General features: G+C 39.2%; 1 protein-coding gene across 1 annotated transcript; it reads left to right on the top strand.

Moving 5' to 3' along the window:
- The first annotated feature begins 1,950 nt into the window (after nucleotides 1–1,950).
- On the top strand, nucleotides 1,951–4,316 carry LOC149545934 (uncharacterized). The gene is made up of 5 exons (XM_089793863.1): nucleotides 1,951–2,256; nucleotides 2,368–2,690; nucleotides 2,856–3,154; nucleotides 3,270–4,009; nucleotides 4,135–4,316. Exons 1-4 carry the CDS (start codon nucleotides 1,951–1,953, stop codon nucleotides 3,683–3,685), a joined length of 1,344 nt encoding a protein of 447 aa, XP_089649989.1. The 3' UTR covers nucleotides 3,686–4,009; nucleotides 4,135–4,316.
- Nucleotides 4,317–14,683: the final 10,367 nt, after the last annotated feature.

Raw genomic sequence — 14,683 nt, 5'->3', positions numbered from 1 at the left:
TACTGAATGCAACATCACAGTGAACAAAAGTAACATTGCAATGTACAGAAATAGCATCACAGTAACAAAACAACCAAACTAAGTACGCAATTCCTCCCAACCGTCAATAGCATCATAAGACCATCATGGGTCCTAGCCATCCCCCACGTGTAACATCCCAAGCCACCAATCCGATCGTCAGTACTGTCGTAATAGGGACGTCACTACTAAACATGCTACCAACATAAGCATAAGGAAATCTAACATGCTAGTAGTAAAGCATCAAATAATCCTACAAGTAGATAACATCACCTATTACATGTTGAACATCATAATAAGGAAATCTAACATGCTAAACCAATAAGCAATAGGTACACTGCTACAGCAATTCACATCATCTAATCATATGCTAAACATCATAATATGGGAATGTGTCAAATAAACTAACATCATCTAAACATGATATCCAAGCATTCCAATGAAAGCATAAATCACAAGAAAGCATACTCTGGAACCCGAAGTACCAAGTGAAAACATCTAGCAACGGTCGCACTAAGACAAAAGATCATCTCTGTACACCGGTCTGTAGCAGTGGTGAAGGTAGCTATGCCTCCCAACCACATGGACCCCATAGGTCCACACCCGTCATGCTGATGGAGATAATGATCCAACCACAAACACACATAAAGCACAACATCCAAGGCTAACACTCGCACCAAACAGTATGATGGCGGTAACCAAGAACCTAAGACAATGCAAGGAGTAAAGGTCTTGGTCAGACACTCAATAGGCTACTAAGTAGGGGCTGACATCGTGGAGAGTCGCTTGGCATCGACAATCCCAAGCTTGGATCGTGCAGATACAACACCCCTCAAAGGAGAATGGCTCAACACCCACCGTGCTAATGGAGATAATGATCCAACCACAAACAGACATAAAGCACAACATCCAAGTCTAACACTCACGCCAGACAGTATGATGGCTGTAACCAAGAACCTAAGATAATGCAAGGAGTACAGGTCCTGGTTAGAGACTCAATAGGCTACTAAGTAGGGGCTGACATCATGGAGAGTCGCTTGTCATCAACAAGCCCAAGCTCAAATCATGCAAATATAGCACCCCTCAATGGAGAATGGCTCGGCACAGCATTTTATTATCTTAAGTTTTATTACCATTCACACGTTTTCTTTAGTTATCACTTAATTAAAGCTCCTCTCAACCATAACCGTGGCATCATGATCGCCAGGCTGCGAGATAGAAGCCCCCTCCATATGCTACCCCATAGATGTGAGTATCGCCGATACGAGATAAAATCATGATTTTTTGGGGCCAGCGATTTAGTCGCCCCAAAAATCGCAATTTTTTTTTGCAGTTTTTTTCCAAAAAATCACAAATTAATTGCCTAAAAATAGTGATTTGTTGCAAAAAAATCGCCCGCACCCAGCAGTCACATAAAGTGGCAAAAAAACACATTTTTTTCATTATGTTTTTACATTTCTTAGGGCATTTTGGAGAGGAGAGGATAGAGGAGGATTTCTTGGCAAGAAACAGGCGGAATCGAGTGCATTTGGAGGCCTTTTGATTCAATTTCTTCATTATTAGGTAAGTGATTTGAATCTTTGTTTTTAATTTTGCAACGGATTGTATTTTTTTTTCTTGGATGTAAATGGATAAAAATACATTCCTAATTAGTTAGGAATGCATTTGATGAATGTAAGCAAGATTAAATGCATTCATTTGCATTTTTTTCCATTCTAGATCGAATTTATGCTAGAAATTTGCACATTTTTGAAAAATTTGAAACTCTAGCAGCTAGTTTGTTTGAATGTTATTTGGATTTCAATTTATTGACATTGTTATTGGAATGTTGCTTGAATTCTTTGTTTAACTGTTAACTTTGATCTTTTTATAATTTATTTATAGTTTTTAAAAAAAAAAATTATATGTGTAGGCAGCCCGCAATAGTTTTAAATGGCAGACAAATGGCCATTGACTCCATGTCCCTCAGGCTACATTGGCACTAGGCCAAAGAATGCGAGAGATCAAGCATGGAAATATGCCTATGAAGCACTCGATGAACCAACCAAAGTGATTTGCATTCGATGTGAAAAAGTAATATCCGAGGGCATTTACCGATTCAAATATTGCATCGCAGGGATCTCAAAACATGATACGAATCCTTGTGAGAGTACAACAGAAGAAATAAAAAGGTTAGCAAATGCCTTGCTCGAAACTGGAGAGAAAAACAAATTGCAAAGAGAGCGAAATAAATTGCATGTCAGGGCAACCATAGTAGAGACCCAAGGCAGTTTCGTTGATGTTTAGGAGGAGGAGGCAGCCATTGAGAGCATGGTCTGCTCTTATCGTGGGCCGCATGTCCGCAAATAGGGTGGTTTTTCTTTCAAGAGCTCTGCTCCCACTCCTACTCCTACACCTCCTAGCACTTTCGCACCATCAGGATCAGCAGGTGCTTTTGGGATAGGGAGCTATTTTGTGCCGAGGCACACACCTGGTGCACAACCTTCATTAGAGGCCACTAGATGGAATAAGGAGGTCCATGACCAGTTGGACAATGCACTAGCAGATTTTTGGGTTTTCAACAACCTTCCTATTAGTGTTGTTGATAGTCCCTATTGGGAGGCTTTGGCCATAGGGTTGACAGTTGTAGGAAAGGGGTACAAGTCCCCTTCTCGTTTTGTGTTGGGTGGCAGGTAAGCGAATAATTTTATTACACTCGATTTCCTTTTAATTTTTAACTTTTTACTTAGTTCTAAATTTTAATTAATTTATCTAGAAATTAGAATGTTGATTACTAAAGTCTAAATCAATTTTAAATTACTAAGAATCTAAAACATAACTAAATTTTGTTTTTGTAGGCTTATTGGAAATGCTGTTGAGAGGGCCAAAGCATTTGTTGAGGAACAGAAACAAGAATGGACAAAATTTGGTTTCACCATTCTTTCTGACGGGTGGATGGATGGGAAGAGCAGGACCACAATTAATTTTTTGGCCTGCTATAATGATAATGTGGTGTTCCTAGAATCAATCGATGCCTCCAACAAGGTAAAAAATGCTCAGACATTGGCATTGATGTTGGAGAACATGGTCTTAGAGATTGGCATTGAAAATGTGGTACAAATCATCACAGACAATGTTGTTGCATATGTATTAGCAGGTAAACTGTAATTTTATGTTGCATGTGCTTTGTGAATTTCACAACAAGAATTTTTAATAGTTTGATATTTTTGAAAAGTTGGAAACTAATTAGTATTTTCTTTTACATTTGGCAGGAAAACTCCTACAGCAGAGGCACCCCACTCTCTCTTGGACCCCATGTGCAGCACATGTCCTTGACCTTCTTTTGGAGGACATGGGCAAACTTGAGTGGGTCACTCCAATTGTGGAGGATGCAAGGCGGGTGACAAAATACATATACAATCACCCATGGGTCGTTAGCCTGATGAGAGAGCACACTGATGGCAAAGAAATTGCTAGGCCTGCCATCATAAGGTTTGCAACAATTTTTTTGACATTGCAAAGCATTCTCGATAATTTGGCTTCTTTGAAGCAAATGTTTGTTTCCAAAAAATGGCTTGCTTCCACATTTTCAAAGAAGAGTGAAGGAGAGAATGTTGTGTGGATTGTGTTTGATAAATATTTTAAAGATAAGGTTGATGAAATAATAAAGGTAACTACAAAACTTTAAGTTTTAGTTTACACTTTACAACTTTATAACATACTAAGTTTGTAACTCAAGTAAATAATAATTTTGTAACTTGTCAACTAATTTCAAATTTATATTGCAAGTGTTTGAGCCTTTAGTCAGAGTTCTGCGTTTGGTTGATGGAGACCAAACGCCAATGGGTTGACTATATGAGGCCATGGACAAGGCCAAAGAATTTGTCAAAAATTACTACAAGGGGGAAAACATCAAATATGAATCCATTTGGTAGATCATTGATAGAAGGTGGAACAATCAACACCACCAACCCATTCATGCAACAACATATTTCCTCAACCCATGTTTTAGGTGTACCGTAAGCTCATTCTTACTCAAATTTAAGTTAACGAAGACTTGAGTTCATTTTGCTTTCGTAGGGTGTTGGGTGTGTACTAAAATTGCAAGACTTATTTGTTTTTGGTTTTTGGTTTTAGGGCTGATGGTACATATGCAGATCCTGATGGAGAGGTCATCAGAGGCCTAAGTGAGTGCGTCGAAAAGATGGTAACCAACGAGGAAACAAGAAATAAAATCATCACTGAGCAGGAGATCTTCACTTCAGCAGGGGGCAAGGTGTTCTCCACTTCTCTTTGCAAGAGAGAAAGGCTTAAAAAAACCCCAAGTAATACATTTGCAAACTTTTGAATCTCAAATGCTAAATTAACATTTATGTTTCACTTTTTGTTGTCTATTAGTATTTTCTAATTTGTACAATTTTTTTGATGCAGTGGCTTGCTGGACCACTTGGGGTGCAAGCACTCCAAATCTTGCAAAATTTGCTCCCAAAATCCTATCATAGCCTTGCAGCGCATCACATTATGAGCGCAACTAGAGTTTGTTTGAGGCCATCCACACAAAAAAGAGAAGTAGGTTGTCCCAAAAGAGGATGAATGACATGGTCTGTGTGCAATATAATCTTAAATTGCGCATGAAAAAGGACAAAAAGATTCTCCTGGGCCAATTGATTTGGATGAGATAGATCCTTATTATGATTGGACAGCACAGGAGCAGGCTCCCTTATTTACACAGGAGGACATCTCCAATTTGGAGAGGGAGGCTGTGGAGGAGGAAGGGGGTGGAACTGGATAGGACATCGATTTGGATGACATCGAGGAGGGCAATGATGAGGATGATGACATTGAGCTTACTGCAGATGACCTTGACATCTTGCGCATAGCGAATGTGGAGCTACCAACATCTAGTTCTATAGCTACACCATCTCCTACATTGGCACAGACATAGACACGAGCACAAACCCTGCGGGGTTCTAGTTCTAGAGCTTTACCCTCTCCCGCACTCGCTAGTAAAGCGACTGGGAAGAGGAAGATGTAGTCCTGTATTTGACATTTGTACTTATTTGTAGTCATGTTGATTTGCTTATTTGAACTCTTTACATTTGACACTTTATTTATGAGAATACTTCTCATGTGTTGTGAACTTGTTAGTTGTTAGTAATTTACAACTTGTCACTACTTACTTGTTAGTAATTTACCGATTAATAACTCTTTTTGCATTGATATATATCTAAACATGATTGTTTATTATGTATTGTTAGTAACTAAGTCATTAGATGCAAAAAAAATTGAATTTTGTAAAAAAATCGCATTTTTAAATTAAAATCTAGTGGTTTTTTAGTTCCCAATTTTTTCTCGATTTTTCCTGATTTTTTCCGATTAAAATTTTTCAAGCCTAGGCAATTAATCTCCTCAGGCAATTTTTACATCAATGTGCTACCCTACCCTACCCATGCTCATCCTATGACAAGTTCCCATGGGCATGCATATTCTCATCCCAACCCCAATGATCATAACTTCTGAAAGTACCATAGAAGATTGAGCCTCGCAAGTCACTCGACAAATGTACACACACGTACTTGTGTGTGACGCACCACCATCACGAAGATCAAAACACAAGGACAGGATAAGAACACAATGCAAAACAAAACACCCAACCGAAAGCAACTCAAGAGGACAGATTTTACACGAATCCCAAAGCCAATAAAATCATACATCATAAAATCACTCAATCGGCCTCAATTCGAGAGTATGGATTCTACACGAATCCTAGCACTCATGAAACAAAAGAAAAGGTCTAAAAGAAACAATAACACCAGGTATAAAATCACTCAACCGAACATGTTAGGAGTATAGATGCAACACGCATCCCAATGCAACATAAAAGTGCAATAGTGGTCTGACTGATATCCAAATGGATCATCCAAGTCCTCGACCCACATTGTGGCAAGAAAACCTAAGAAAATAGGGCATCATGCAAAACGAGGTAAAAACCCCAAATTTGGAAAACTTCAAAAGTAAAACCCATTTGGCCTTTGGGTACAAAAAGCCCAAAAATTCAAAAATAATCAAATTCAGACACCGTATGCAAAAACAGCCAGCATAACGATGCAAAACCCCAAACCCTCATCTCGAAAAACAAGGAAATATTTGTACCTTCCCAACTAGGTAGAACTAGCATACCGAAACGGAGGGGAAGACTAGTTCTCAGCCTCCAAACAAACGACTACCAAAAATAGAAGCAAAAATAGAGCAGAAACAATAAAATAGGAAAGCCCTACCTCACAACCAAAAGGGCAAAATGGGAATTTGAACCATAAAATAAATAGCCTGTAGAAGTAGCTGAAAATTACAGCAATCCAAGGTTTCCTTGAGTTGGATCCAACGAGCTCAACCATGCGACGATCCCACGCCTATAACTCCCACAACGAACAAAATAGTAAATCCTCATGAAGAGGATTTTGAGTTTTACTCTCCAACTATCTCTTTCAAAAGTGAGAAGTCTGGAATTAAATTCTTTTTTGGATATTTATTCACTTTTCAAGTGAATAAACGATTAGGGAAAATAACTAGCCAACCTAGTTAAACCCTGAATTGACCCAAACGAAAAAAGGCTATTCCTTGAAATAGGAATTCATCTATGGCAAAGCTACTAGAAATTAAAATAAATCAAATAAAAAGCCCAAAAACCCAAAAACACAAAAATCTCCTTAACAACTTCTGCGACAATGCGAAACTCTAAATGCACACACACTCACTAGTCTAATCACATAATGCAAATGAGTTTGGATTTAATAATCACCAAAAGGTTTAAATTAAACATTTAATTAAGGATACGTTGACCATATAAGGATGACATTGGTAAAATATGAATGGTTGAATCACTAACTCCATGTGCCACTGCCAGGTGTAGACACCTAAAAACCTTTAGAAAATAAAGTTTTTTTATTTTCTGAAAAAGTTCTGATGACATCATCATTTATTAATTAATTAATTAATTTATTTATTTATTTATTTTTATGCCATTAAATCCCTTTATCTTAATTAAAAATATTTAATTAAGGAATCCCTCCCAAAAATGTTTAAATCTTATTTAAACATTATTTCCTTATTTATTAATTATTTAATTAATAAATTGACCAAAAATCTCAAAATAAATAATTTATTTTTTTTTTCCCAAAAGTTGGCCAATTTTCTTAAGACCACTAACCTCTTCCAAAATCTTCTAATCCTTCTTTAATTTTAATTAAAGGCTAATCCCATCATTTCCTACCCCTAATCCCAACTCAAAATATTTAATTAAGATTAAATATTAATCCTCATGTTTATTAAAAGAGTTTTAATAAATACCTCCTCAACCCAAACCCTTGAAATAAATAAAACTTTATTTATTTCCTAAAAATCTAATTTATCCTCATCCTAAGAAGTTCTAGACTCTTCTAGAAAGTCTTCATCCTCATCCTAGGAAATTCTAGACTATTCTAGAAAGTCTTTATCCTCATCCAAAGTCTAGACTCTTCTAGAAGATGTCTTTAAAACTAATCCTAATCCCCTCCTAACCTTGTCACATTCCCTAAACATGGGTTAAGACTTGCTAACTCAAGCCAAAGTTAACAAATATCTCCTCCTTCACCCACCCTCATTAATTGCAATCCACTTGCCATCCACTTGCCTAGTCCTAAGCCATCTCTAACCCTTCCTCTAATCATTTTTACAACCCTAAGCAAGCTTAAAACCCCCCTAAACCCTCAAATTCGAATTTCATGGTATCTCTCACAAATATCTTCAACCACAAAACTTTATAAAGCCCACAAAGTCATAAATGTTCTTACAAAGCACTTATGAAGGGTCTTTATGAAGATTTTATCCCTTGAGCCTCCTTTGTTGACTCATCCTGCCCCTTTCCTCCATCCTCTCACCATGTGACATGTGTCACTCCTTGATTGGCTATAAGGAAGCACAATCCATGTGCTCTCCTCTCATGCAATCTAAGCCCTCCATGAGCTTTTTCTCATCCTTGCATCCTAGCCCTTGATCCCTCAAGCCCTTTGCCTATTTAAGGAATCCTCTCCCAAGCCATTTTAACACAATCCATGAAGTAAAGTTATAATGCTATTTTGAGAGCCAAATCCATACTAAAGCCATCTATCCACACCAAAAATCCACAATCATCCATTGAAGCCTTTGGAAGCATATTGAGCATACATCCTATCCATTTAGATAAAGCTACTCAACAAGAGAGCTTCTTATTGAGAGAGTCCATTAATGGCTCATATTCTCAATTGAGAGCTCATCTTAGTCTATCTTGAAGTTTATGAATTTTGTTTAGTTTGTAGAAGCTTTATTTAAATTTGGTTTCTATTAGCATACTAACATTGCTCATATACATTTTGGCACGCCCGGTGGGACCCCGCATGGGTCATCTTCATTAGCTTTTTTAGTCAAGTTTTGTATGTCATTTGCTGATTTTGGCTAATTTTTCTTGTTTTTGTGATTGGTAGGATTGTATAAATTGGTTTTGTAGGTCCACATGAGCATGAAGAAGACAAAGGAACTCATAATCTATCTCATAGTGTTTGCAGATTTTTCAAGCTTATAGGTGGACAAAGAACTTGAAATTCTTCTTCTTCTTCTTGTCTATATTCTTCTTATTCCATCTACTTCTTCTTCTTCTTCTTGTGGGAGATCTTGGCCATTTTTTTTTTTAAGGAAGCAAAATCATACACACTTCTTTTTAGTGCTTAAAATGAACCCCCAAATCATACTTAAATCCATTGAAAAATTAAAAATTTGCAAAAAAGAAAAAATCTTTTAACAAGTGAAACTAAACCAATCTAATCATTTGCATCCTTGCAACATCAAGGTTTTAGATACATTCATGCAAAATTAGGAACACTTCATTTTTGGGAATTTAAAAAGAACTTCAAGTTTCCATTTCAAAAGGTTCAAAATCAACACTAAGTGCACACTAAAGTTCTTTTAAAAAATCTCATGAAAACTAAGAGTCCTAAATGGTTGCCAAAAATTGTCCTAAAAGCTTTGTTATTTGTTCCAAACAAATGTCTTATTGCAAAATCTTGAATGTTTCTTAGGATTTTCATGCATCAAAACAATCTAGGAATATCATTTTTGGGCTTAAAACATGCAAACTAGAACACAAAATCTTGAATGAAAAGCAAAGTCCAAAGAGTCATTTTCACTTTTGAGTCCAAAACAATCTTGAATGATCTAAGGTTAAAACAAAGCACTTCAAAGTTCTTAAAACAACACACAAAATCTCAATCTTGAATGCTCAAAGGAAAAAACTTGAATGTTTAATCACTTGTCTTTGAATGCATGTTGCTAAAATCACTCTTGAATGTCGTGGATTAAAATCAAATTTTTCTTGAATGCACATTAATCTCGCTCACACTTTATTTGGGCATAAAAATTGGACAAATCTTGACGTGGAGGGCCTTCGGGCGCGCGCTTGAAATTGAATCTCACACACCTTTGTTTTGGGCTTAAAATAAACTCACACTCAATCTTGAATGCCTTAAAGAAAAATCAATCGATACTTGACGTGGAGGGCCTCCGGGCGCACGGGTTTACCTTCTTGTTGACCCTAACTCTTCTTCTTGTTCTCATTCTTTGATCAATTTTATTTTTGTCGACGCTTCAAAGTTGGAATAAACATTGTATCTTAAACATGAGTGCTTGCAAAGTCTAGATCAGAAAACTTAAGCGTCAGTTGGTAAAAGAACAAGCATGCTTTTTAGCCCAAGATCATCCAAGTCTTCTCTCCCCTTGTCATCTTTCGAGGCCATCTTGGGTGCATAAGATTAGGATCCAAAATCTTGTCTTAGCTTTTTAGGAGGCCTGCTTGGGGATTTCATCACCCCTTGGGACGACCTCAACTCCAGCGTTTCGGCGGAGTATAAAGATCGGGAGGTGAATCCAAAGACACCTCTCTTGGGATCAAAATTTTGTCACTCGGGTTAAGCCTCAAAGAACTTTATACCCTTGAGAAGTGAAAGAGGAGAAGTGGGTTACCGCTCCTCTCGGCTGTGTGACATATTTTTGGTTTCATCTACAGATTTGGGCCTCACGTACCTTGCGTATATCGAGGACTCCCTAGCTAAACCAAATTTCATCCTTGTAGAAAGCTTCCTAAGATGTTGGTGTGTTTGACGTGCTTGCTCAAAACTTTTGTCTGCTTGTTTGTTCATAGCTTTTGAATGAATGTTTGCCAATTTTGGTCGAAATCCCAGAAAAGCAAAAATCCCCCAGCTCAAGGCATACTTAGCGTAGTCACTGCCTTATCAAAAAATCATCCAAGCTCCCCCGTCGCAACCAAATCTATCTAGTTCCTTGCTTTAGAACAATCCCAAATCCAAAGTCTCTCCAAATCATCCCCCCAGCCAGCTAGCAACCCAATCCAAAATCACCCAAGCCTTTAAAGAGTTGTTGTTACTCTGCCAGAGTTTACTATCCAATCAATCCTACCAATCAACCAATCTCACCAAGGTTATCCCTCTGACAGAGCATTGTCTAGGGTAATCTAGCTTTGTCACTTGCATCCCTCATCACCTTGAGCTAAAGGTTGGGATCCACAAGTGGTCAATCTCGTGTCATGCCCATAGGATCATTAGTCTATCCTCAAGTTGACATAGCCACCACCAAATCCAGCACATAGGAAAGAAAAACTCTCACTTTTTGACAGCATACCCTTGAAGTCTTCCACCCGCAAGACAGCCAAAAATCTCTAGCCAATCCTCCTTAGGTCTGTCATGCCACTTTGACTCTCCCTAGGAAATCTTCATTAGCCAATCCAAAATCTGTGCTTAACCCAAATCCAACCATGAGCTTCCGTGTTCATCCATACACAAGACCCCATCCCCATCAAACTCATCATCAAAGCATGAAGTACCAATCCTATCATGATGTGTTTGGTCGCATTGTCCTTGCTCCCGCCACCTCCTATTCCAATGATGATGAAAATCTTGTTGACTATGACGGGTATATTGAAAGCCTTAGAAACATTCCCCCAAGCATCCCCCAAAATCCAAGAGTTATTCCAAACTATCTATTCATGCCATCTGATATTCCAGCTTCCCCTCTATCACCCCATCAACCAAGCTTCCAATCTTCCACCCCCATCACACTAGCTATTCCTGTCAATCCACCTCCACCTTCGACACACGAGTCTCCAAGGAATCTCCTAGAGGAAACACAAGAAAAGTTGCCTCCAACAGTTGATAAGCCATGTCATCTAATCCAACCATGTGAAGTAGTCAGTGATGAAGCTTCCCCATCTATAATATCACCTCCATCTCCCATAGCTATCATCCCCATACCATCCATCAAATTGCTTAAAATCCTTCCACTTCCCGCAAGCATCAAAATCCCACCACCTTTCAAATCCCTCCAAATCCTATCCACATCACCTCCAAGCATTTCCCAAATCTCTCGTAATGACCCTTATGCATCCATCTTCTACTCACCCATCTCCACTACTGAATCCCCCATATATCCATCTGCTGCCTTTGAAGAATCCTTCCCTTCACCTCCTATCGCACCATCCACTCCAAACCAATCCTATAAAGATCCTACCCAAAAGCATGTTGACATCCCCCAAAGCATAAATGAAGATATCATCGTACCATGTCTTACATCCATAGTGCAGTCACCATCTCCTCCATCTCCAAAACCTCAAGCCATATCTCCTCCACTACAAGATATCTTGTCATCCCACCAGCTACATCAAGATCCTATCCTTCCATCTCCCCCACTCCATGCTTCCATCTTACCACCTATCCAAGCTATTCCACCATCTATAATCTACCCTCTTGGTTCACTTACATTCATCCACGGTGGCCCTCTCTCAGAAGAAGAATTAAGAACAATATCTCCCCATTGCAATACACCTAATAAATCACTTCTACCATTTTCTGCAAGCAAAAAGTTTCCTTAGCTTGTTCAAATGCTCAATCGATGGCATTATCAAGGTCAAGGTTTAGGACCACAAGAGCAAGGAATCAGAGAGCCTATTATTGCACAAAAAAATCTAGGATTTCATGGTCTTGGATATGTATCCAAAGGCTCACCATCTAAAGGTGTTGGTACACCACACCCCCAAACCAAGCCTATCTCCAAGCCCACCATGCCAGCCTACCATCACTCCTTCAAGAAATCTTATGTCATCCCCCCTCCATCATCTTTGCAACCCAAAACAACCTACCATATCCCCCCTTCATCCACTAAATCCATTTTGGGTCCCTATGTCCCAAAATCTACCATCCTCCATCCTCCTATCAGCCATCATAAAAATCCTATTCCATCCATTCCTATGCAAGATCAAAAAAGGCACATATCAGGGCACATCATCCATCATTATCCCCCTACATGCTCTTTCATATCCTCTCCATCTCACAAAGCTTCTCCTAACCATCTTCCCAAAGCTTACCACAACAATGTAAATGCCAACTTCAAAATGCATAAAGCTAAAAATCCACATCCCAGGCAATCATATGTCTATTCTAAAAGACATACTCCAAAAAGGAAAAATCCAATCAAAGAATGCAAAATAATGCAAACGCCTATGAAAAGAAAAACCAAAACCATGTGGATCCCAAAGAAAAAAGTTGAAACCCAATGCATAATGGCATCCACCATTGCTAATCCCCCATCTAGTGACTTATGTCCCCCATCTCCTAACTCCATCTTGGGTGCCTATATCCCCAAGCATGCTTCCACAAATCCTCCATCACACCCGCATCTACCATCTATCCCCCATATGCTCTTTTCACACCCGTTCCAACATGTGCCAATGTTGCTCTTGCAAGCATCCCCATCTCATGCTCCTTTCCAGCATTTTCATCCCTCCATCTCCTACCATCAATCCCATCTAATCTGATCCATTGCATAAATCACACATCCGGTGTACCAACAGCTAGCAACAAAATTGAACATTCCAACAGCCAGTGAAAAATCCCAAAAAAGCCAAAATAGCTGAAGAAAGCCAAAATCATTCCAGCTAAGTCCAAAGTCAAAACGTCAAAAAAGAAAAGAAAAATAAAGCGTCCACTGGTGAAAACTTGGCAATTCAAGCGCCTTGGACAAGTACCATGATGAAAACTTGGCAAACAAGCATCATGCGTAATCCTACCATCCCCAGCTTAGCCTATCACCCTCATGCTTTTGGTCATCTCTTGACATCCAACTCCATCTTCCAATCTATCCACCTATCCTCCACCCTCCATCTTCCATCTCACACCATCCACTTATCTCCTGCAGCTTCAGCCAACCATCCCAGCTATCATCCATCTTCCTAGCCCCTTCAGCTTTTTCCATCCTAGATTCAATCCTATCACATCCATCATAAGACCTCATTCCACATGTTATCTTCTGATTGGGGGCACTATATTCCTTGGAGATCTTGTCTTGTACATCCTCCCTTGTCATTGGTATCTAGCTCTCGGCTATCCTCATGCAAACCCAATGTCATCTCTTTATACCCATCATAATCCTAGCTATCTACCATCCTATCTAGCCATCTCATCCTTCTCCTCTAGCTATCCTTGGTCACAAAATCTCTCATCATCATTGGATGCATCTTGCCAAATCCATATCTTTCACTAACACCCCACCCTTAGCTTTTACATCTTGCACAACATCGAACCATCCCGCTATCCTATCATCCTGAGCTTTTGCCTACTTGTAACTATCTTGGTCAGCTTCAGCTTGTAAATATGTTGGTCTGTTAGCTTGTACATCCTCTTTAGCTTAGTACCATTGTATCTATCCATCGTTCGTGTTAGTTCGTCCTTGATCAGCATCTTGCACCCATCGCACATCTTGGTTAGCTATTCCAATGCATCCTTTAGCTAGATTTCCTATCACCAAAGTGCTATCCTTCTTAGTTCAGCTTGCCAGACGCATCACTCATCTAGATCCATCAGCTTAGGTGCTCTCTGATAGATCCTTCCAGGATATAGCTTTCCTCATGTCTGATCTTGGTCCGTTAGTACCTTGTCCTACCCATCTCGTTGGCAAACGGCTCTCTTTTGGATTTTCACTTTCTTTTGATTTGGGATCTTCCCTTTTGGGTCTTGAAATATCTTTTCCAAGCAATCTCCTTGTTCCCTCCTCAAGGTTGCCACGATCTTCCATATCATGGTATACTGCGAATGGGGCAATCAGAGCGTAAGGTCTTGATCAAGTCTTTTGTTTATTTTTCTTTTCTGCTTGTGGGTTACCCAGTGTCGGTTCCACACTGCTTCCTCTTGGACTCATGTGTGATGCTGGGGCAATCCTTGCGTGTTTGTTTTGAGTTAGTTTGTCAGTCCTTTGGACGGTTGGTGAAAAGGCCTTGATGTTCTTGGTAACCTTGGCAATTAACCAATAGTCCTATAGTAAATCTAGTGTTCAACTACATGGTGGTACTTCTCTTTGAAGTATCTCCCCCGCTCAAAAAGCTTCAATGGTTTTCCTTCATCTCCATTATCCCCCATCCATATCCAGCATCTGTCTCTCCTACCCCAGCTTATGCATCAGTCTCTCTTTGAATCACTCATCACTCTTAGCTTTAGGGATCCACAATCCTAGTCTTAGGGATCCACCAATCCAAATCAATCCACCAAGCCTCATCTTTTGAGATCCACAATCCTAGTCCTAGGGATCTCCGAAACCCATCTTCCACTAATCTGAC

Source organism: Cupressus sempervirens, chromosome 7 (assembly GCF_028749045.1).
Source record: "Cupressus sempervirens isolate cs-2001-9-10 chromosome 7, ASM2874904v1, whole genome shotgun sequence".
NCBI lineage: Eukaryota > Viridiplantae > Streptophyta > Pinopsida > Cupressales > Cupressaceae > Cupressus > Cupressus sempervirens.
Note: the sequence above shows the minus strand (reverse complement) of the source record. Positions and strands in the feature narration are given on the sequence as shown.